This window comes from Pteropus vampyrus, unplaced genomic scaffold (assembly GCF_000151845.1).
Source record: "Pteropus vampyrus isolate Shadow unplaced genomic scaffold, Pvam_2.0 Scaffold47, whole genome shotgun sequence".
NCBI classification, from domain to species: domain Eukaryota; kingdom Metazoa; phylum Chordata; class Mammalia; order Chiroptera; family Pteropodidae; genus Pteropus; species Pteropus vampyrus.
In genome coordinates, this window is record NW_011888828.1 from 4,250,197 (window position 1) to 4,271,990 (window position 21,794).

Here is a 21,794-nt window from a genome sequence, read left to right on the forward strand (position 1 = left end):
GGGCAATCAGGGAGAGAACTGTTGCTTCCATTCTACAGATGAGGAAACTGAGTCACAGAGAACTCTGGTGACTGACTAGCAGATGGCCAAGCAGGAAGTCCAACCAACACCGTCACCATTCCGCTGCAGCGCCTGGCAACAGAGCCTGGCCCGAAGCGAGGAGCGGAGCCCGCAGAGCTGTGACTGCCGTCTGCACCCACACGCCGCCGATGCTGAGCTGCTGAGCGGACGGAGGGAATCGCGACGGTGAGAACGCCAGCCCCGTGGGGATCAAATGCCCGGCCGCGAGCCGAGACACGCTGTGAAAAGTTGGTCTCAGAACACAAACGTAAAAAATGTGAGGAATGCAGATCCCACGACGCGAACGCTGCGTGTTCTCCAAATAAAACGTCAACGTAATGATTTAGAAGGACTTCAGATATGAGAAACCCACCCTCTTCTCTCCCCGGTCCCTAGAACTCCTGGAAAAGCAGAATTTATCACGGGTCTCTCATAAGCTCTGACGGGGCACCGCCAGGCTGTAACTCACAGCATTAACGGCCACCCGTGTGCTCCCTGACACGGCGACCCATACATCTGCAATGGCAGGGTTTTAAATCATAACGCTGCTACCAGAAGAAAGGATGCAAATCAGACGTCTGAGTGCCCTGGTGTTTAAAAACTGAGTTTTAGAGTAAGAAGAGGCTGACAGTCACTCTGTGTGTTGACTTTTAGTGCCTCAGCGGCACCTTCTTGCCTGAAGCCAGTGCCAACCTGCTGACTACGTCTAGAATCGGCTGAGTGGTCTAGTCGGGTTTCCAAGGGCAGACATGTATTTTTACTTAGACAGGCGCAGTGAAGGGTTTCTAGAGGCTGACCCAACGGCCCTTCTGTTTCACACATTAGCTTCATCGGGACGTCAGTTTTATCCTCTTTTTCCTTCTCCATCCCTTTGGGTAACACAATGGGCTTGGTGCAGGTCGTGGAGAAGGGGCGAATACTCATCCAGGGGAGCTCAGGCAGCTGAGGAACTTGATTCCTATCTCCTGGTTACATTCTGGAACACATGTGAGCAACATCCATCCCCTTCACAGCATCTTCCCCTCGATGCATCCCGGGGAAAGGACAAGGTATCAGACACCGAGATTCTATATACATTGCACGTCGTGAGTGGAAAAGAGAGTGGAATCAGTGAGCTGGAAAGGGTCACCCTGTGGTTTACGGGCAGGTTCACTATCGTCTCAGGCCCCTCCCTCTCAGGGCCTCAGAGCTGCGGTACAGGCCACCCCACAGCAGCCAACGGTTCTCGGGGACCTACTACTTCGTTATTGGCAGAGAACATGAATAATTTCAGCCGCCATGGTGAGGTGAGCTGGGCCATGGAGAGACGGGAGAAATCAAGGGGGTGCCCTCATTAACACCACGGTATTTGTGTCTGGTCATACTCAGGAAAGACCTGTCGCCTTCGCTGTAAAGCTTAGCTAAACTCAGTCAGAGGTGGGGAGGAGCCTGGGCCTGAAGGACAGTGCAAGGTCATCAGGGGTGACAGGCCACTTTGGAAGAGAGGACGCCATATCCTCACTTCCAACCCAAGGCCCAGTTTACAATTTGGCCTCCATTCCTCCTTTGGGTTCATAAAACTGAAACTATACTACATCTTGTTTTGTAGGGCAGGGATATTTATTTTCCTAATAGGAAAAATAGAAATGAAACATAATTCCCTCCAGGGAGAAAAGAGTAAGAAAAAAAAACACACATACTTTTACATACGCACTCAGAAATCACCAAATAGTATTACCACGAGGGGAAAATGGATACTGCAGATAAGCAGAAAGTCCCCAGGATGGCCTCAAAGCCTATCCATCAACGCATATTCCTTTCAACAATTATTTGTGTAATGCAAGCATGACACAAGCTGCAAAGACTTATGTTCAAGTGCCAGTCGCTAGTTAGCTGAGCGACTGTCAGTGGTTAATCACCAAACATTTATTCTGTATCCACTGTGTTATTACTTGGCACTGTTCAAGGCCCTGAGGATACCAAGACAATTGAGATACAAACCTTGCCCCCCAATGGTGTTTACAATCTAGAGAAGGAGACAGACAAGTAACAGATAAAATCAGCACACCATGGCAAGTACAACAGAAGCCAGTGCTGGCTACAACTGACTCTGCCCTGAGTCAAAGAAGATACTTCCTTCTACTCACAGTCTTACAAAATCAATGTGTTTTCCAAGCTCCTGGGAGACAGACAGGGCACCGCAAACAGAAACCAGCATGGACATAAGCAAATGAGGTGGAACGCCGTTGATAAAATCTTCACTAACTGTTAGGGATGGGGAAACCTGCGTTGGGACTAACATAATATAGAAGACTCAGATAACTTCACCTCCCAAGCAGTAATGATGATGCTACCTCAGCCCTAAAAGGTAGAACTATATAAACCAAACATTTTGTGTATGTTTGGGGAGATATGTGCATGCAAAACTCCCCAATCGACTTCTCTAAAATTCCTTTACAATGCAGACCCAGGATGGACCAATTAAGAAACTATGTTTAGTTAAGACCACCTGGAGGGTGTGTGAAATGTTGCTTGGAGGTGAGTGCCACACTGACCAGATGGGACAGGAAGGGTCAGTAACAGGAGAGGAGGCTGGAAAAGTAAAGTGTTCCAGATCATGGAGCCCTCTCTGAGCACAGTAGAACAATAAAATTTTCTTTCTATTATAGAACAATGCGACAAATGAGAGTATTAAAAGAAAAACTGGCATCTCTGGGTCTCAATTTCCATACCTGTAAAGCTGAGATGAATGGACTAAATCTCCAAAGTTTTGTCCTGCACATAAGTGAAGCTTATGTTCTACTTCTGTCTCCTATAAGCCTCTAATTCTGTCTCCAATTTATTCTTCAGAATTTTCTGCCTCATAATTTTCCTGCTCACCTTTCTTCACTCAATACCATCCATCAAAATGTAAAGTGAAAATACATTTTCTAATGTCTGGTACATAATAAATGCAGATCGATTTAAGAAATTCATTAATATTTTATGGTCGCTGACTTGCATCAGGCCAATTTTCTAAATTTAAACTCGCTTAGTCCCCTGTTGCAGGATTGGTACAGACCCTAAAAATGTCACTGTTTGCATTTGATTACGGTCATTTAAAGGAATAGAAGCATGAGTGGGAACAGAAAAAGTAGAACTGACGTACCAAGAGGTTCTCTGGCTTGATGTCTCTATGCACAATGCTGAGGCCGTGGAGGTACCTGAGGGCGTTGGCCAGGTTGTACACCATGGCACTGCCATCCCTCTCTGTGTACTTGGTGGAAGAGGTAATGGCATCAAAGAGATCTCCACCCTGAAGGACACAAAAGAGCGTATCAAAACATCGACAGTGGCAATCTCATGAAGGTGACAAAAACAGTTCACAGGCCTGGAGTAGACTTAAAAAATGACACAAATGCCACTAAAATTGATGATTATAAATAAGTAAAGTTTCACGGTAGCAAAACACTTCTTTGATTAGGTCCTTCATGAACACGGGAGGTCTGGGAATTTGGCACCAGTGAAATCTCTGGCAATCTCTCCACCCTCTTACTTTGACCAATTCCATCACCAGAAAGAGCTCAGTAGCTGTTTCCATTTCCTCAACCAGCATGATGATATTTGGATGTTTCACTCGGCGCAGTATCGACACTTCGTTCTCAATCAGGTGTTCCTGTCAAACAAAGGGTTTAGAGAGGTGGATCAGAAACCACAGAACCCTCTATTCTACCCCTATGTTCTGGAGAACACGGTCTGTAGATCAGATGCTGAAGGAAGCATCTCCTTTGGCACAGAGACAAACCAAACCCTGGCCTACTTGGTTTCCATAGGGACAGGACAGATCAGCGTGACATCTCATTGTCAGTAACAAAAAGAAACAGGCATCCTGGTACATAAAACACACTGAAAGTGTCTCCATTACTTTCAACACCTTCAGAGGCTGTGACACCATGAAAGCCTGAGCACACAGCACTGAGCTTTGTAACTCAGCTGGAAACACTTTTTTAATTTCCGTATATACTCTGAAACAAAGACTCTAGGAGGAAATTTGGCATGCTTGTGGCATACAACTTGGGCATTAAAATTTTTTGTTGTTTTTAAACCTAACGAGACTACACCTCCCCAAAGTTATCTTTCCCAATCAAAGGCACCACAGAAAGCCTTCTGGGATATATTGTAGAACCTTCCGCAGACCACCTGCATGCAGTGTTACATTTCGAATACTGAGTACTGCAGCAAACTTTTCTCCACCACTATGTGTTATCTCAGCTTCCTGTTACCTACTCAGCGATGACTAGCATTCCAAGCACACAGCGAATGTCGCTGGGATGTGGGAGCTGTCAGCCTTTGTTTCCTAGCCTCTGGCTATGCCTGTACAATTGTCTATAAAGAAACAATCCACTCTTTAAACTAACCGTCATCAGAAGCAAAACGAAAGCCGTGCATAAAAATCTTTACAAATGTTACCTTCCTATTTCTTATGCAACCCATATCGTAATGTAGATCACATTTTCCAGGAAAATATCTCTAAATACAATATGAACAACACCTTTGTCTTGAACCGCACGCACTGAACTTAACATTATTCGATCATCTACCATTATTTATGTTAAGTGATTCAGGATTCTGAGTCCAAATAATTTACATATGAATCATTTCGAGGCAGTGTTCCATGGTTTCTGTGCGACAGAAAATGACAAAGAAAACTGCTGATTTAGCACAGGATATTCCCTTATCTTTGGCCATGTGGTTTTCAATGTACAAAATATATATAGACAGATATAGAGACAGAGTGAGAGGGAAAAAGGGAGAGAGGCGGGGAAGGAGGAAGAGAAGATGAAGAAAAAGAAGAAGGAAGGAGAGAGCAGAGAACAGAGAGGGGGAGGGGGTGGATTAGGGAATAAACATCTCCCAAACCAAACCAATCATCTTGTCTGCATCCTTCCCAGTCTCACAAAAACAGTCCTCTCTTCCTGTGTCCTCTATCTCACTGAATGAACCTGGCTGCCCAGAGCAGACGGGGGACACCGCACCCGCCTCCTTCTCTCATCTTCTGGCCAATCCATGACCAGCCTGCCAGGCCTCTCTTCTCAACAGCCTCTGAACCCATCCATTCGCTTCCATCTCCACGGCCGCTCTCCCGCCTAGACCTCTAGGCGTTCGCGCAAGTAGTTTCTCTGTCTGGAACGAACTTTCCCCACTTCTCAGTGAACTCTTATTTATTCCTCAGGACCAGCTTAGATCTCACCTCCTCTAAATAGCCTCCCCTACTCAACTGTGCTGGGCTAGGTGCTCCTTTTATTTGCTCTCATTGCCCTCTGTACTTATTCCAGCCACAGCTCTCACCTCGCCGTCCTAGAGTTTTTGTGGTTTACCTTGCTCTCCACCAACTGGCACAGTGAGTCCTGAAGTGCTTGAGTGAATGAAAAAACACATCAGGCATTGATCGCTCTCGGCCAACACTGGCTTTACAGCCGGTATCCCTATTACTTAGTGAGTATTACTGAGGCTCATACAGTCAGAGATAAAATGTTTAAATCACTATATGTGATTTTCTGTGATGGACATATGTCATGGATTGAATAATGGTCACCCAAAGATATCAAGTCCCCGAGGCACATAAATATCACCTTATTTGGAAAAGGGGTCTTTGCAGATGTGATTTAGTATTCTGCAAAGAAGAGACTACTCTGGATTATCTGGGTGCCATCACAACTGTCCTTATGAGATAAAAAGCATAAGGAGACTGCACAGACAGAAGAGGAAAAATAAACACACAGAATAGAAAGTGATATAAAGATGGAAACAGAGGTTGGAGTGATGTGGCCAGAAGCCAAGGAACACTACCAGCCACCAGAAGCTACTTCGTTAGAGGCAAGGAACAGATTCTCCCCTATGGGCTCCAGAGGAAGCGTGGATTTCAGGCTTCTAGCCCCCAGAACTGTGAGGGAATAAACTTCTGTTGCGGTAAGCCACCAAGTTTGTGGTAATTCACTCTAACAGCCTCAGGAAACTATTACAGCATACATTTGGATTTATGTCTTGTCTGGGCCCATGATGCATAGATAATAAATGCAAAACTGTGGGAAGAGAAGGAAAGATCCCTTCGAAGCATCATAACAGAATGCTCAGAGCTTCAGACACTGTGGGAATTCAATAAATATTTATTTACAATGAATATTATTTAGAACATTAGACATGGAAGAATTCTTAAATTTAGAAACACCATAGCCTTCTCAACAGCCTCCATAAACCTGGCCCCAAGGCAGATCTTGACATAATCTCCTACTTAGAATAACCAACATGCTTTCCATCCCTGGGCCTTTGCTCAGCCTGTGTTGACCACGTGGAAGGTCTTTTTTTTTTTTTTTTTTTTCATCCTACCCACTGCTGGAGGTCCAGCTCAAATGCTTCTTGCTCTGTGGAGTTTTCACTGATTACCTACTTCTCTCTTATACACTTTCCCCCAAACTCTCATAATACTCTTTGCAGAACTGATATTAAAATATAAGTTAAAATACCCTATTCCTAACATAGTATCTTGCACACACATGTAATTTTAGGTGAATAAGTAAGTTTAACTAATAATGCTGATGTATAGTACAGAAGAGCAAACAGAAGGCCAGAGAGGTTAAGAATTTTTTCCCTAGGTTCTTATTCATGAACTTGGACTTAGAGATGGAGCACAGTAGGTTAGCCAAAGCATAGGCTGAGTAACCAATGAGACCAAAATTCCAATCACTGCTCTGCCTCTGTGTGATTTGTGGAAAGCTATTTAATCTGAATCTTTATCTGTAAAACTGGTACATCTGTTTTGCAAGTGATTAAACATAATGTGAGAAGATCCTATATGCCCAAGCCTGGCTAGATAACATATTTGAATAAATGGCAGATATTATCTTCAACATCATTAATTTTCTGTGTAAAACACACAAAGCAGAAGTGACCAACAATACTCCAGAATAGTGGCTGAATGATTCCCCCTAAATTTTGTTTTAACCCATTTTTCTTTTGTCCAGGGAATACTCGCCGATGGTGCTCGTTGCTACAGCATTTACCCCAAGATAACTCGCAGATTACAGTCCTGACCTTACCCCCAAAGTTTTCCATGAAATATCTCGCTATTATTATTTTCGCATCATTCTAATATATTGATAGCCACTGGAAACAAATGACATCGTTCTATTTATAGAATTCTGTTTTTAGTAGTGGTATTTCCATTTACAAAATATAATTATTCTCAACTGCTACAAATGTCAAATTATAGAAAACGTAGTATTCCTACATATGATGTTAACATTGTTCTTAGTCGTTAGCCAAAGTCATGTGATAAATCTGACTTATGTGTACATTTCTGTTACATAAGGATTAGAGACAAGTTCTGTTTAGAAATAACTCTAAGAACAGTTTTCATATCTTATTTTCACAGTGAAAATCAGATTTGCTTCAGCCTCAAAGAGCGTGTGTTTATGTAAAATTAATGTTGGCAGCGAGCTGCACTTTTTTTTTCTAAATGAGAAATGGGTTAAAAAAACAAATTCCCTAGAGCATTTTTTTTTCTCAAAACAAACTATAATGGGAAAATCAACTTATTTGGGATAAATCGAGTTTTGAAATTATAATTTTATACAGTCAATGTAGAAATACTTGTCCAAATAAACCAAATGTGAAGATAAAAATAAGTATACGATCATAAATGATAAAAAACAAATGATATTCAATAACAAGGAAAAACAAGATCCAATGATTGAAGTGACCTATTCCTTTGCCTCAGCATTCAGTGTACTAGACTGGTTTGTTTGTTTGTTTGTTTGTTTTGCATAGAAAGATCTTTTTTAACTACTGAAACAGCTGCTTAAATTTTAATCAGGTAAATAATATCCCTACCACAGAATTTTTTTTTTTAAATACAGTTGTTTAGAACTTGGCTCCCAAAATTATGATACATTCTGCTTAAATTACACAATACCAGATAAAAAGAGTAACACTTATATCTGGAAAAAAGGCTCTGCATTGAAAATTTAACACTATTGTTAGAATAAGTAAAAGCCATAGAATTAAAGAAAATTTAGAAAACCTTACTTATTCAAAGAAAAGAGGGCCATTTTGCACAGTCTGCTTTAGTAGCTGTCACAGTGTCGTAAAAAAAAAAAAGTATATTACAATTTTGCCTCTTGAATTTTCCATTCTGGGGAATTAAGAAGATTTTGCTAAAACTTTACCATAATACTTTAAGTTTTCTGTTAAAAATACACAATTCTGTAAATGTCCAATGAAGACCAGTTTAGGAGTTTCATAAATATAAAATCACTACCATCATATCGAATCTTCCTAATTATAAATCCTCAACTCCTCAGGCATAGTAATGTTACAATTAATATGGGTTAAGTTCTTATTACATACTAGTACTTTTCTACATGTTTTCTATGCTTTAATTCAATTGACCTTAACTATAATTTTGTCTTAGATATTGTGAATAACCACATTTTAGAGGGAGAAACAGAGGTGCAGAGGAGTTAAGTAATTTTTCCAAGATCACAGAGCGAAAAAGGCACAGTCAGGATAAAACTTCATACAATCTAGTTCTAGAGCAGCATTGTTCAACAGAAATATAATTATGATCCACATATGGAAATCTAACTTTTCTAGCAGCCACATTAAGAAAAAAGCAAGTAAAATTAATAATATAACTTATTTAACTCAATATACCCAAAAGATTATCATTTCAACATGTAATCAAATACAAAAGATATTAATGAGGAATCTTACATCGTCTAATACTAAGTCTTCAAATCTATTGTGTATTTTATACTTACAGTGCATTTTAATCCAGAATACCTACATTTCAAGGGATCAGTAGCCAGTAGGTGGCTAGTAGCTCCAGTGTTGGACAGTGAATTCTAGAGCCTGCTCTTAACTGCCATGCTAATACAAAGGAATCTAAAAAGGTCTTTCTCGCTGCTGTCATATTGATCTTTTTAAACACAGTTAAAATATCAGTACTCTGGCGGCATTGCGTCATTTGATCTTTTCCCAGCCCCAGCTTGAGAGTAGGGCAGAAGAAAACAGCTCATCCGGTTGGGGAGATAATTCTTTATGGTGCTTCTGCACAGCTCTTGTTACCAGCTATCCTTTCAAGGATGTCTGTATAGCAAATACCCTTGGAACACAGAGACAGGATCTCCCTCGGGGCAGAGGGCAGATTTATTTTCTGATCATGATAAAATAATGTTCTCCTCTGGGACAAAGGTTAGGTAGGTTTGCTAACAGCTCCCTCATAAGACTGAGGGTTTCCTAGACTTGGAGATCCTCCACTGTGACAGAAAACCATTGTGCGCACACATCTAGCTGGGCCCTTCTGCATCACTTCCTGTGGGGCTCGGGAGTTAAGGAGAACCAATGCAAACATGCAGCTCATGCTATCTGCTGTGCCACGAGTAACAAAGATTTTTGTCTCTGACCCAGGAATCTTGCATCTTTTGCCAGAATCTATAAAGCTGAAAGGCTAATGTATTAGTTTGAAAGTTGGGTAAAGTCTCAGACTCATCACAACTTTTGACATACCTTTTGTGTGTTGCTAGCTTTTGAAATAGGCATCTCTCAGAGAAGAGAACTTGTTATTTTATTTTATTTTTGATAGGCCGGATATCAAATCCATTTCCTGTTTTAGGATTAAAGTTTCTGAAAAATGGCAAGGGGGGCTTGATAGTGTTTCCCCCACTACTATCAACGGTCTATTCCTGCTTGTCAACTCCCCCTTAAATTCCTCAAGCACAATAAACATCTCAACAAGCTTCTGTTTCTTTCACGAAGCACTTATATATACTGTACCTTTCCGCAACACTTGGCTTTGTCTATAATCTTTAGGGCGAACTCCTTCCCAGTGGACCTGTGGAATGATCAGAGGAAGGCCATTTAAAGACATAAATCACAGGTACCATCATCATTCCTGATTTCTTCTACAGCACAGACTTGGGGAAGAAAGACCGGCTTCTTCCTCTGTACATCAGAGATGATGCTGAATGCGGTCAGGGGGCAAGGTACATATCTCCCACTCCCCTCCGCCAAAAAAAAAAAAAAAAAATCCAACGCTACACTGTTAAGCCGCTTTTATAAATATTAATAATTATATTATCATATAACTTGCATATTAAAAGTACTTAAAGTCTGTTTTATCAGAACTGAACAGGAAACTGTTTTTCCTATACTTAAATCTCAAAATAGTTCTCTGAGGAGACAGATTAAGAAAAATGAATCGAATAACTGAAAATTACCTGTTATCAACATATCTTGACATTAATCCATTAGTCAATAATTAGTCCATAATTCAAAACTGAAAATCCCCTAGATTTTCAATATCTATTCCTCAGCCTAAGTTCCATCTTACCCATACCTTTAAATGCCCGTATCTGATACTAAAGAAATCATTTACTTGGACACAGAATCTTGATGTTGTTGTTTAATGTTTAATCACCTTTAACATATTTTAATCAGAACATGCCAAAAAATATATTTTAGTATAGGAAAACAGTTCAACAAAGAACACTGCAGTATTCTTGGAAGATATGAGTTCTCTCAAGCACAGCTGCCTTTGCCAGGTGTTCACAGTACACACTGATGAGGTCTACTTTGGAAAAATAACTTTTATTTAAATTACTTCTCCATGACATAAACCAAACCTTGCCTCAGATTTCTAACAAGTCTTCAGAAGTCATATTTTAGATGCTTAATTAGTTACCTGGGCAGCAATCTGTATATTGGAGTTAAGTACAAAGACTTAGAGGACAGAAAGCTACTTTGTGCACCAGGATAAGGAGAAATAAAGCCTCACTGGAGATGTAGCAGACTAGAAAAACTGTAATTACCAGAACTTTCTGAAAAATTCCCCACAAATGATAAAAATTACCACTTAGAACAGGTAGGGAAGCAGCGTATGAACACAAAGACTTTCTAATCTGTGTCATTTCCAATTTTAATATTGTTTACAAAAGGCCTAGAATTTAAAAGCATGGATTTCTTTCCATTTGAGAATTTAGGACCTTACACAAAATAAAGCTGGACAAAAATATAATTTTAATATAGGCAGAAGTTTAAGATGCTGATCTTAAAAGGAGTCAGAGCTCATGTATCCTGAACTACTGGCATATGTAATTAAATTTTAAAGGAGAGGGTTATTGTGGGAATTAAATGTTAATATAAGTACAGCACTGTCCTGGCACAGGTAATACTACAGGAGATTTTAAAAATAAATAAATCTTACTCTTTCCCATTTTTCTCTGGTTCATGGGTGAGAACTGACATAGTGCACAATCCAAATATAAAGCAGGTTTATACTCTATGTGTATACGTATATTTTTCCCTGTCAAATTGCTTGTGGGCATTCAAAATAGCTGGTCCCAAGGACAGACTTTTTCCAAGGAGAAATCTTTGTGTAGGAGAACAAATGATTATCCTTACTATCCACTCACCTGTCCGTGCACTCTTTGACTACTGCAAAATTGCCATCGCCAATAACTTTTCCAATTCTGTATTTCTCAAGAAGAGTAGATGATTCAGAGCACTTGTTTCCATTCATGCCTGTAAAAAAAGGATAAATGCAAAGTCGAAAGAAAACGTCAGCATCTCATCTTGATTCCTACCTACTTGTAAAATAATACATTGCAGTGCATTTATTCCTCGGTCTATAGTGAAACTAGAGAAAGGCTCTGAGCATATTTTCTGAATAGCACATTTGAATCAACAACTTTCTTTTGACTTTCTTGGTTGAAATCAGACACCAGCACAACCAATAAACACAACAAATCTCTGAAATATCAGCTAAAATAAGTGATTCACTTTGGTAAACAAGAAGTCTAACTAAAACTTTAAACTTTTTTTGTCAACTCTTGGGTAAGAAAAAGGGGATGATGTTGGGATTTAATTTTTTAAATTTTCTCAAGATTTCTCAAGATTTTTTCGTAAAGAAAATTCTAGCCAGCTAGGATGCCTTGTTCAGATTAATTCCTAGTTCTAAGTCTTCTCAAGAAGGTGGTGGTAGTGGGGGAGGGGCAGGGGACAGGAAGAGGAAGTGGTTAAGATCAACTACTTTTCACAATCTATGCCCAGTGCCTGGTACACTGCAGACGTCAAATATAGAAACACACTTTTGATAACTAATTGAGAGAAATGAAAATCTACATTTAGCAATTATGAACAGATTGCCACTAAGGAAAAATAAAGAAAGCCCAAGTCTAAAATTTGAAATTGGGATAGCTTGATTAATGACGAGATTTTACATATCTTGGCGCGGCCCATCAACTAAGGATAAATAGCTTAACTGGTGACATGATCACATCCCTGTTTAGATCGTCATAATTCAGCTCAAGTGGATTTGGGGTGGCCACCAAGTTCATATGGATGACCTCCTTTGTGAAAGTAATCATCAGGTTGATAACTACCTTCAGGACTCATGCAGCGATCAAGTTCAGGTCCACCATTTATGTTGGAAGAAGATCTGCCATGTGCAGAAACCTGCTAAAAGAAGAGAGTAACCACTATTTATCAGGAAAAAATTGACCAATCTTTAACAAACTAATAGAAAATGCTTACAGATAATAGAAAATGCTTACAGAATGCAAAGATACAATGATACAGAAATAGAGGAAGCATTGCCTTTCCTTTCCTCTCACCTTTCTCCCAATATACACATTAATGAATTTTTTTCTGTAGATATAATATTTTCTATCGAGAAATTGATAGTATGTTACTCTCTTTGATATTGTGTTACTTTTGACCTCAACGAAATAAAGTAAAAGAGACTTATATGGCATCGCAGCTGTACAAGGTACTACAGTTGGCAGAATGAGGCTCAGAACCATAGATAATTCCAAGAAAGCCAGCAATCGGTCCACAGATCCCATAACCACCCCTGCAGCTGACCTCGGAGAGTCCCTGCTACAGTCAACGCCTTCTCAGAACTCTACCCCCATGCCTAAGATGCATCACTTTCCACACCCTCCTGTGGACTCAGGGTCCAGAGTGCAGCCCTGGCTCAACCCTCTCCTTTACTGACCCTTAGACAGCAGAAATTCCTCTTGAGCATTGTAAGGATTTTCATTACCAGCAACCAGAGGGAAATTAAAGATAAAACTTAAAAGGTAGGTTCCAACTTAACAAAAAGCTGAAGTTTCCCTTCTAACACAGAAATAGCTCTAGTTCTTAGGGAAATTAAATTCACATTATATTATTCATATGAAGTTTATTGTTCTGTAGGCTTACAAAAGGTTTTCTTAATCACCAAAGGCTCTTAGGCTTTCAAACTCACTTTTTGATCTTTCCTTTCCCTTTTTCTTCCCTTCCCTTTCCTGCCTCCTTTCAATTATTCCTTCCAAGAGCTTACAAGGCCAAAGGACCTACCAAACACTGAAAAGCATCTTCGATGTTCTGTGTACTGGTATGCTTACACACTTGCTTCTATGCCAAAACTATTCCGGTAGCGTCTGCCCCGCGATGGCTGTGTCTTCTTTACCACTACGTCCCCCACACGTAGCACAGTGACTGGACACATAGTACTTAATTTATACTTGCTAAACAAAAGCATAAACGACACAGGTTCAAGGCAGGGAACCGCCCTTCCCAGAGTGTCCACCAGTTAGAGACACTGGATCCATTCCTTCCTTCCAGGTGAAGTGGAGAAAGAACTTCACAGGTTCTGAGTTTGGCTCAAACGCCAGGATAGCCGCATACTTACAAACATTTTTTCAAACAGAATTATCCAGAAGTTCTTGAATAAAACACGACCCTCAAGAATAAGAGACATGTAAGAACTGGGGGCTGTTTTCTCAGATCCCAAGTAACAGCACCGTGTGTGGACCATAAAACCAGCAGCAGTGTGTCCTGTTAAGAAACCCAAGGGCACGGAAAAGCACTGCTGAGAGACGTGGAATCAGCTTCTATCCTGAGTGGCAAACACACTTCTCATAGGTTTGCTTTTTCTCCTTCACTCTGACATAGCAAGTAGCTGAATAGGAACGTGTGTGTCTATGTCCCTTTCTGGCCTCCCTTAACGTGATGGAAAGGCTGCACTCACTCACTCAAATCCCCAGCTCCTTGGAATTCAATGATTTTGCTTCCTCAATACAAGGTACTTAGTAGACAGTTTTTAAAATTCACTTTTTTTTTTTTTCCCCGCCACTGAAATCAAGGCAACTTCAGGATAAGCAAGAGTCTATGCTCGAATGTTTGTTTGAAGCTAGACTGTTTAAAACCAAAGCCCAGAGAGGGACTTAAAAGGAAGCGGACAAGAAAACCACACCATTCTCTACTCTGTTCCGTTTCCACGGCTCCCACCCAGCGCCCAACCCCTCCGGTCTCTCCTGGCATCTCATCAAAGGCCTCCTTAGTTACTTTCACCCACTGCACACATTATTGCAAGAGAAACTTCCACAAGATGGTACTGATATCAGCCCTAGGATGCAAAAACCTCAGTTGGCCTTTGTTACCAACAGAATAACCCCAAACCTCCAGCATGGCATTCAGGCCACGGTTTGTCCCCCTACCTACCTACCTGCCCAATTTGTTTCCCACCACTTTTTTTTCCCCATGCATTTTACTTGCATTAACTCAAATCTCTTTTTTTTAAGTTGCTTAAACTTTCCAAGTCTTATTTTTTGCTCTGAATATGATAGTAGCAGCACCTAGCTCAAAGATTTGCTAAAGAATTAAAATTAGCTCATACATGTAAAATCAATATATTCGTAGCCTTCCTTAAAATGGTTAGCATAGAGTCTTGAAATGAGTGACTGACAGGTGTTTTTGAATTGCGAAATGTACAATGGTTAGAAGAAATCTTTTACTAAATAATTCATTTCAAGTCTGTTCCCCTTCTAATTCAACCCTTCCTAGACTAAAAATTGTCAGTCAAGGGAACAAGAGATTCAAATTAAATTCATATTAGCCAAATTCTTAATGGAATAAAGATGAGAGGAGGAATGTCTTTTTTTTTTTTTTTGTAAAGTTAAAAGTTACACCTCAAAAGATAAATAGAAAGGTCTCTTTTGATCATTGCTTGCCCCTGGATTTGTGATACAGAGGTGGACTGTCAATGCCCGGGTAAGGGACCAGCTCACGTGCATGTCTACATCTCATAGCCCAGGATGAGGCAGCCCCACACCCTCAGGCTGCAGCTGGCTGGTCAGGCCTGCGAGCTAGGCTGTACCCATCTCACCTCCTAACGCTTGGCCCGGAAAAGTGTGCAGGCCCCACGCCCACTACTGAGGTCCTAAGACCTACTTGCCTTTGTGGCCACGCTCCCCCAGGCCTCCTTGCTCAGTTCTCCGGGGAGGGGGTAACATTCTTCTAACAAGGCCTTCCCTTGAGCTGATTTGAATAAGTTATAGTTCACTGCAAGTGTTCTGAGTCAAGGGCTCTCTAAGAAGGAAGTCTTGAAAGAGGGTAACATGTAGACATTTTTACCTCCTTGTTCATTTTCATTCACATGGATGGATGGCTCCTCAGAGTGCTTACTGAGTTCTTGTGAACCACTGTGACTTTCTCACTGTTTATTTTGATTAAACCCCACTCCCATCTACCCGGATTCCATGCACAGTCCAGCAATTAAAATCTAGTTTTGTTGAGATGCAGAGGCAGCAAGGAACATGGAAAGAGACCAGGAGACAGAGCAGGTGGTGGAAGCTGGTTCCCTGAGACTAAGAGAGAACAGTGACTGGGCTGAAGCCTGGAGCCTCAGAAGAGGGGGCTGCCTCGTGGAGAGGGCAGGGTGCAGGGCCCAACCCGAAGGCCATTTCGTGTGCAACTGACAAGGGTTTCTCTATATCACCAGGAAATGCCAAAAATGATGGCAAGAACATTTTTCGAAACTGTCAAATGGAATGATTATTTTTAAATGTTAAACCTCAAGCATTTTTTAAAAATAAAACCTATACTGAGTTAACAGAAGTGACTTATCTCTATCCAGATATTCTCTCTTATTCAAAAATAAAGCTTCCTTAAAAAAATGAAAACATGAACCAATAAAGAGGATCATTTTATTCCAGCACAGCAGGATAGACAGGGGCATGATCAGACACAGGGACAGTTTTCCTTCCTCCCTCAACAACCTGTGATGGATTTTTCTAGGATACAAAGGTGAAGGGACATGCTCATCACCACCCAGAAGTTTACAATCTTACAAAGAGGCATCTGTGCGTACTTAAAATCTGTCCGAGAAACCTGTACATTCCAGGCTATAGTCTCTAAGGTTCTGATGGCTCCCAGCAACTCTGAGGTTCAGTGAGGAAGCCATTTTGCTAAGGCACGAATCTGCACTTGTAACACTTGACTCACACAGTCAGTGATTAAGTTCACTTGACCTCCCAGGAATGTAGCTCGGTGCTCCAAGGGCACAAGAAAAGCTGGGTATTCACCAAGATCTCTGGACAGATCCCCGGCAAATGCGAAGTGTCTATTGTGAACTATAAAGCAGAGCATTCCCAGCGCCCTGAGCGGCATGCAGACAAAGAGCAATGAAAGCCTAGGGGATAACAACGCTATGACTATGAAATTCTTTCCATTTACCGGACACAATGTAAGCATTTCCCTGTCCCTTGTAAGAGATTTATTCTCTTATTGAAGCACGGATTGAATTAGCACCAGAGAGATTCAAATTTGGCATTCCTGATGAAACCTGTCCCATTTCTATTGTCCCACTAAGAACTGTTATTAAAATCTCTTAAAATGCTAATGAGTTCTCATGCTTCGATCAGCAACTTTGATGCTGAGACAGCACAAAGAAAGTGCCTAAGTCCTCCTCAATAAAGCATAAATGGATGACAGCATCTGGGCTCTTTCAAGAGAGCTTCCATAATTATGAACTGGTTCAGAAAGATGCAATTGTGTTTAGGGGTGGGGAGTGAAGGGGAACATATTTCCTGATGAAGTACTGACTGGCCAAGGAAGGAAGGTGATGAGAAGTCTATGGAAATACAGAACACATTCTCTGTGACCTGTACCGCTGCCTCGCCCACCCACTCCACCCGCGGCAGCAACTCCGCATTTCTAAGCAAGGGAGGGAATGCACAAAAATCTGCTTCTGCTAAGAACTTAAAAAAAAAAAAAAGCTTGAATACAGAGCAACAGAGCAGAAAAAGCTATAAAGTGTTCTCAACTGCTAGCATCATTTAATAAGGCATTCATAGGCGACTGGGCACATCTGATAACAGGTAACATTTCAGCTTTCTGCATTTTTAGCCAGGAAGTTAAGAGTGTCGTACATTACGTTTCTTTGATAAGTGGATTATTACAATTTTTATAAACAAAACTTAAAGACAAATGTTAAGTACTAAACTAAAAATGCAAAGTTTTGTTCAGAAATGGGCAATTCTTTTAAAAAGCAGCAAAAATGGCTATATCAATGCACATTACTATTGACTTTTGAAGAAAATCTGGACACTATTTAGAGTTTTCATGAAAGGAAGAACTTGAACAGAATCTGGGAGATACTGCTGCATAGTGAGTTGACTTTCTTGAATGCATCTTGGAAAATATAACTACGATTCAATTTTTAAGTGGCCTACTGCAGGGGTCAGACACATGTTCTGTAAAGAGCCAGGAAGGAATATTTTAGCCTTTGTGAGTCCTATGGTCTGTCACCACTACTCAACTCTGCTGTTGTAACAAGAAGCAGCCACAGACCATATGTAAACAAATGAGCATGGCTGTGTTCCAATAAAGCTTTATTTAGAAAAACAGGCAATAGGCCAAATTTGGTCATAGGCAAACCCCTGGTCTATAGAAGTTTCTTGGGAAAGCTTTTCCTCCAATATAATTCTTATACGTTTAAACTCTATAACAAAATTACCTTCAGAATATTGTTGTTTGATGGGTGAGTCAGGTATCAGGTAGCATTTCTTAGTTTGGAAATACTGTACATGTTGTACATTAGGAAATACTATACATGTTGGAAAGACTTGAAAACTATTGCCAAGTTGCAACTTAGATTAACGGTTCCTTGGATGTAGGGCCTAGGTATCAGTATTTTTTAAGCTCCACAGAAGATTTAATGTGTAGTCAAGGTTGAGAATCTCTGTGGAGGAAATTTCTGGCAGCAATTGTAATTAATTGTTCAGCTACCTTAATTCAAGTTCTCTGACACTCACCCAATACTCCAACCATTGCAAGTCATCTATGGCCAAATACCAACTTTGTAAGAAAAGAGGAGACAACACTCATTACAATTTACTGAATTCCTACTTTGTGCCAAGTCCTAAAATGAGTCCTTTATATCTTATGAATTAAATATCATCATCATCTCCATTGATCTGTGATGAAACCATAGCTTAGAGAGGTTATATAACTTGCCCAAATGCCACAGCAAATGTGGAGTCAGAATCTAAACTCACGTCTGAATGCAGGTCCCAGGGGCTGTTTGGCTAGTCTCACACTCTCCCCTCCCCTAAAAATGGGAGAGAAGTCTTGCAAGGCCACTAAACTAAGAAATGCTACCTGATACCTGACTCACCATCAAAACAGTCACTGTGGTATATTTAGAGCATGCTTTCAGGTACAGAACTATAGTCACATTCTTGTAATTTAGTCACATAATATACAAATTGATAAATTCACAGCCTTTCCTCACATAAAGAGAGCTTCAGAGAATTCTTTTCTTTAAAAAGACCTTTGAATACAGCTAGGAAATCACTAATATCAGAAGCAGTGGGTGATGGCAAATCCTATTAAAAAAAAAAAAACACACAAAAAAGACCTCTGAAATGTACTAAAGTTTTTTTGTTTGTTTTTTTTTTTTTATCAGTATACTAGATATTGGTTGTAAACAGATTTGCTTCCATTATCATTTTTTAAAAAGTATCAGAAACATCAATTCCATCCATTTGAAGGAAAGCCAGTGTAAATTATTACAATTGTTGTGTTAGGCAGGCATTTAAAAACAGAAAGCTTTGTCATGTTTATATTGTATTTGTGATAATTTTCCCTGAAATATTTTAGTATTAGTAATGAGATATGTGAACAACTAATCTGAATCAGCACCTAGGGATTGATAACATACAAAGTATTCTTATCTGCAGACACACCTTAGACTTGGTTTCATTTGGCAAAATTAGGCCCTCGAGATTTGTGGTTGGTTAATGGTGGCCAACAGTGATAAACAGAATCCACTATCTGTGCACGTACAAGGTTTATGCAGCCGGCTCAAAAGTCTGTGAAAGGGGCTGTGTGGAACCTGCTGACTTGTGCTTTTCTGTTCCTCTGAGAAGTGCTGCCACCTCATTTGAGTACATGGCCTGCCAAAGCCAGCACAGAATCTCAGCACTTCCCTATAGTGAGCCTTTGGAGCAAAGTGTCAGCTTACTGGATCCTGAGCAACAGATGGGTGGTATGGCCATGCCTACCTGCTAAAAATATCTGCATGCTTTCACTGTGAAGGATCACCGAGTTCTAGGATACCTGGGTGGTAGGAGAGAGTCCTACCTGTCTCTGTAGTACCAACTATGGGAGCTACCAGTGTCGGTCGCTGACACAGGCCAGTTCACTACAATAATCTCTAAGTCGTAACTTCATCCAACTATTTCTAATGTGACACAAAGACAACTTTCTTGATATGACCACTATCATGAATAAGGGAGCATTTAAGATTAACGCATGTAGGTTATATTTAAATGTAGTTTCTACAATTGATCCTATTTTTACACTGATTGACTTAGCAAACTCTCCCCCCAAATCCCCACAAAGATGTGCTTCAGCCCAGCTGAGTCATTTACCCACCAAATGCGTCAATTTCCTGAGCAACTACAATGTGCAAATCACTGTCTTCAGAGTCTGAGATTCATTAAGATGATTGATTTTGTTAGAGCACTGAGGTCTTCAAAACTGCTTAGTCCCTCTTTTGTTTTTGTTTCTGTCAATAAAAATCAATTACATTCAAAGACGAGGCTACCGTGCCACATTGCTGGGGTAATAAAAAGGATATAAAAGTAGTCAGGCTCTTAGTCCTGAAGATTATTAACTCGTTTTAAATACCAAAGAAAAGCCAAAGCTCCAGGGAAAAGCAAAAAAATGTCTAAGGTCGGCAGCTACTGTGGATTTACATTTCACAGCTTCGAAAAGAAGTTTTGAAGTTCAGAAGGTCACAGACGTACATTTTAGCTCTGCCAGTCAGGATGAGATACTACCAGTCCTTTTCATCACACTTCACAAATCTGGAAAATCTTTCACCACCAGCAGACCCAGGAGACATCATCGGATAAAATATCAGCCCATCAGACAGTTTATAATCTCAAGATGTTGGATAATGTTCTAAATGTACATTTTTGTTTCTTCTCTTCAACCAACAAGAACGCTCACTGTAGACAGCCTCTGGGCATACACTTCAGCATCAAAACGTGAGACATTTTATCTTTCAATGTCCACAGATGTGCCCCTGACTCTGAAAACCTTAAGTTACTACAACCTTGAAAGTCTGACATTGGGACATGGATGATGAATTAAATTTCAGGGAAATGCTTTCTTCATCTATCTAGCAGTTGATGACACATTTAGTACTCTTTATTGCCTATCTGTCCCAAAGAAAATGCTGCGATTTAAGCATAGTAAATATTCCCATAGGGAAAGTTATCAACTAGATTGAAGGGACTCCTAGGAGCTTGGTCAGAAGAAACAGGAGATCATGGCTGAGGTCAAGGGAAAAAAAGAGGGTCAGGAAGATGGGGATTAAGAGAAGAAAACATCGGTGGAGGTGGGATTCTAGAATTTGAAGGGGCGAGAAAAGAATGGGCAGGGAGTGATGGGTCTAGAGAACAAAAGGACGGGAAGAAGAAAGCAGCAAAATTGATGGGGAGAGAGATTTTTATGGCCCTCAAAAAGGATATTGTACAAAAGGCCATTGAAGGAGCAGAGGCAGCCTAAGGAAGAAACTCTGAGTGGCTGATAAAGAGATGAAAGCAGAGAGAAAGGGGTGTGGTAGCCAGCCTCCAAAATGGTTCCCACGAGCCTCATCTCCTGATTTTCATGTCCTGAGTACTCTCTTCCCATGCTGAACTGAGCTGCTGTATAAGTGAGTACTAAGACAGTAAGGAAATGATGCTGCCTGACTCTCAAGGCTGGGTCACAAAAAGAGCTTCTGCATGGCACTCGCTCCTTCAGATCTCTTGCTCTGGGGAAACCCACTCCGATTTGCGGAAAGATTCAAACATCAAGGACCTGAGTCCTCCTGCCAAGAGCCAGCACCAACTTGCCACCACATGAGAGAGTCACTTTGGAAACATCCCGGTGACTGGAGGCCTGGCGTACATGTGACGACAGCCTTGTCAAAGATCTTAAGCCAGAATCGCCCAGTTAAGCTGCTCTTGAATCTCTGACCCACAAGATCTGTCTGAGAATATAGATTTTTTTTATATTTTATTTTTTTAAACTGCTGAGTTTTGGGGTAACTTGTTACTAACAGAATTATCTACAGATTACTAATAGAGTTGGAATATGCAGAGAGAGCAGGAAAACAGAGATAAAAAATAGAGTTGGGAAGGAAAGTCATAATAGAAAAGCAGAAGTAATAAAATATATGGAGTCTGTCTTCTCTTGCTTTCTCTCTCCTACACTATTACATGTCATTTTTGTTGTTAAGTAAAACTTCTTGCATATGAAAACTGAACCTGGAAACTCCAAGGCTTACATTAAGAAGAAGAAAACTATTCTAAGGCTTTCTCTATATTTAATCAATTAATCTCAACCCTGTGCTATAGGTCCTAATTTCCTTTTACAGATAAGGGTGATGTGACTTGTCC

At 40.5% G+C, this 21,794-nt stretch overlaps 1 protein-coding gene across 1 annotated transcript in view; it reads right to left on the minus strand.

Moving 5' to 3' along the window:
- DCLK2 (doublecortin like kinase 2) overlaps positions 1-21,794 on the minus strand; it is a 138,404-nt gene that overhangs the window by 23,340 nt on the left and 93,270 nt on the right. Inside the window, exons 7-11 of the mRNA XM_023530165.1 lie at positions 12,459-12,534; positions 11,490-11,598; positions 9,853-9,910; positions 3,575-3,694; positions 3,188-3,334 (exon numbers count right to left, since the gene is read on the minus strand). Of these exons, the coding sequence (XP_023385933.1) occupies positions 3,188-3,334; positions 3,575-3,694; positions 9,853-9,910; positions 11,490-11,598; positions 12,459-12,534 (510 nt within the window). The remainder of the gene's footprint in view (positions 1-3,187; positions 3,335-3,574; positions 3,695-9,852; positions 9,911-11,489; positions 11,599-12,458; positions 12,535-21,794) is intronic.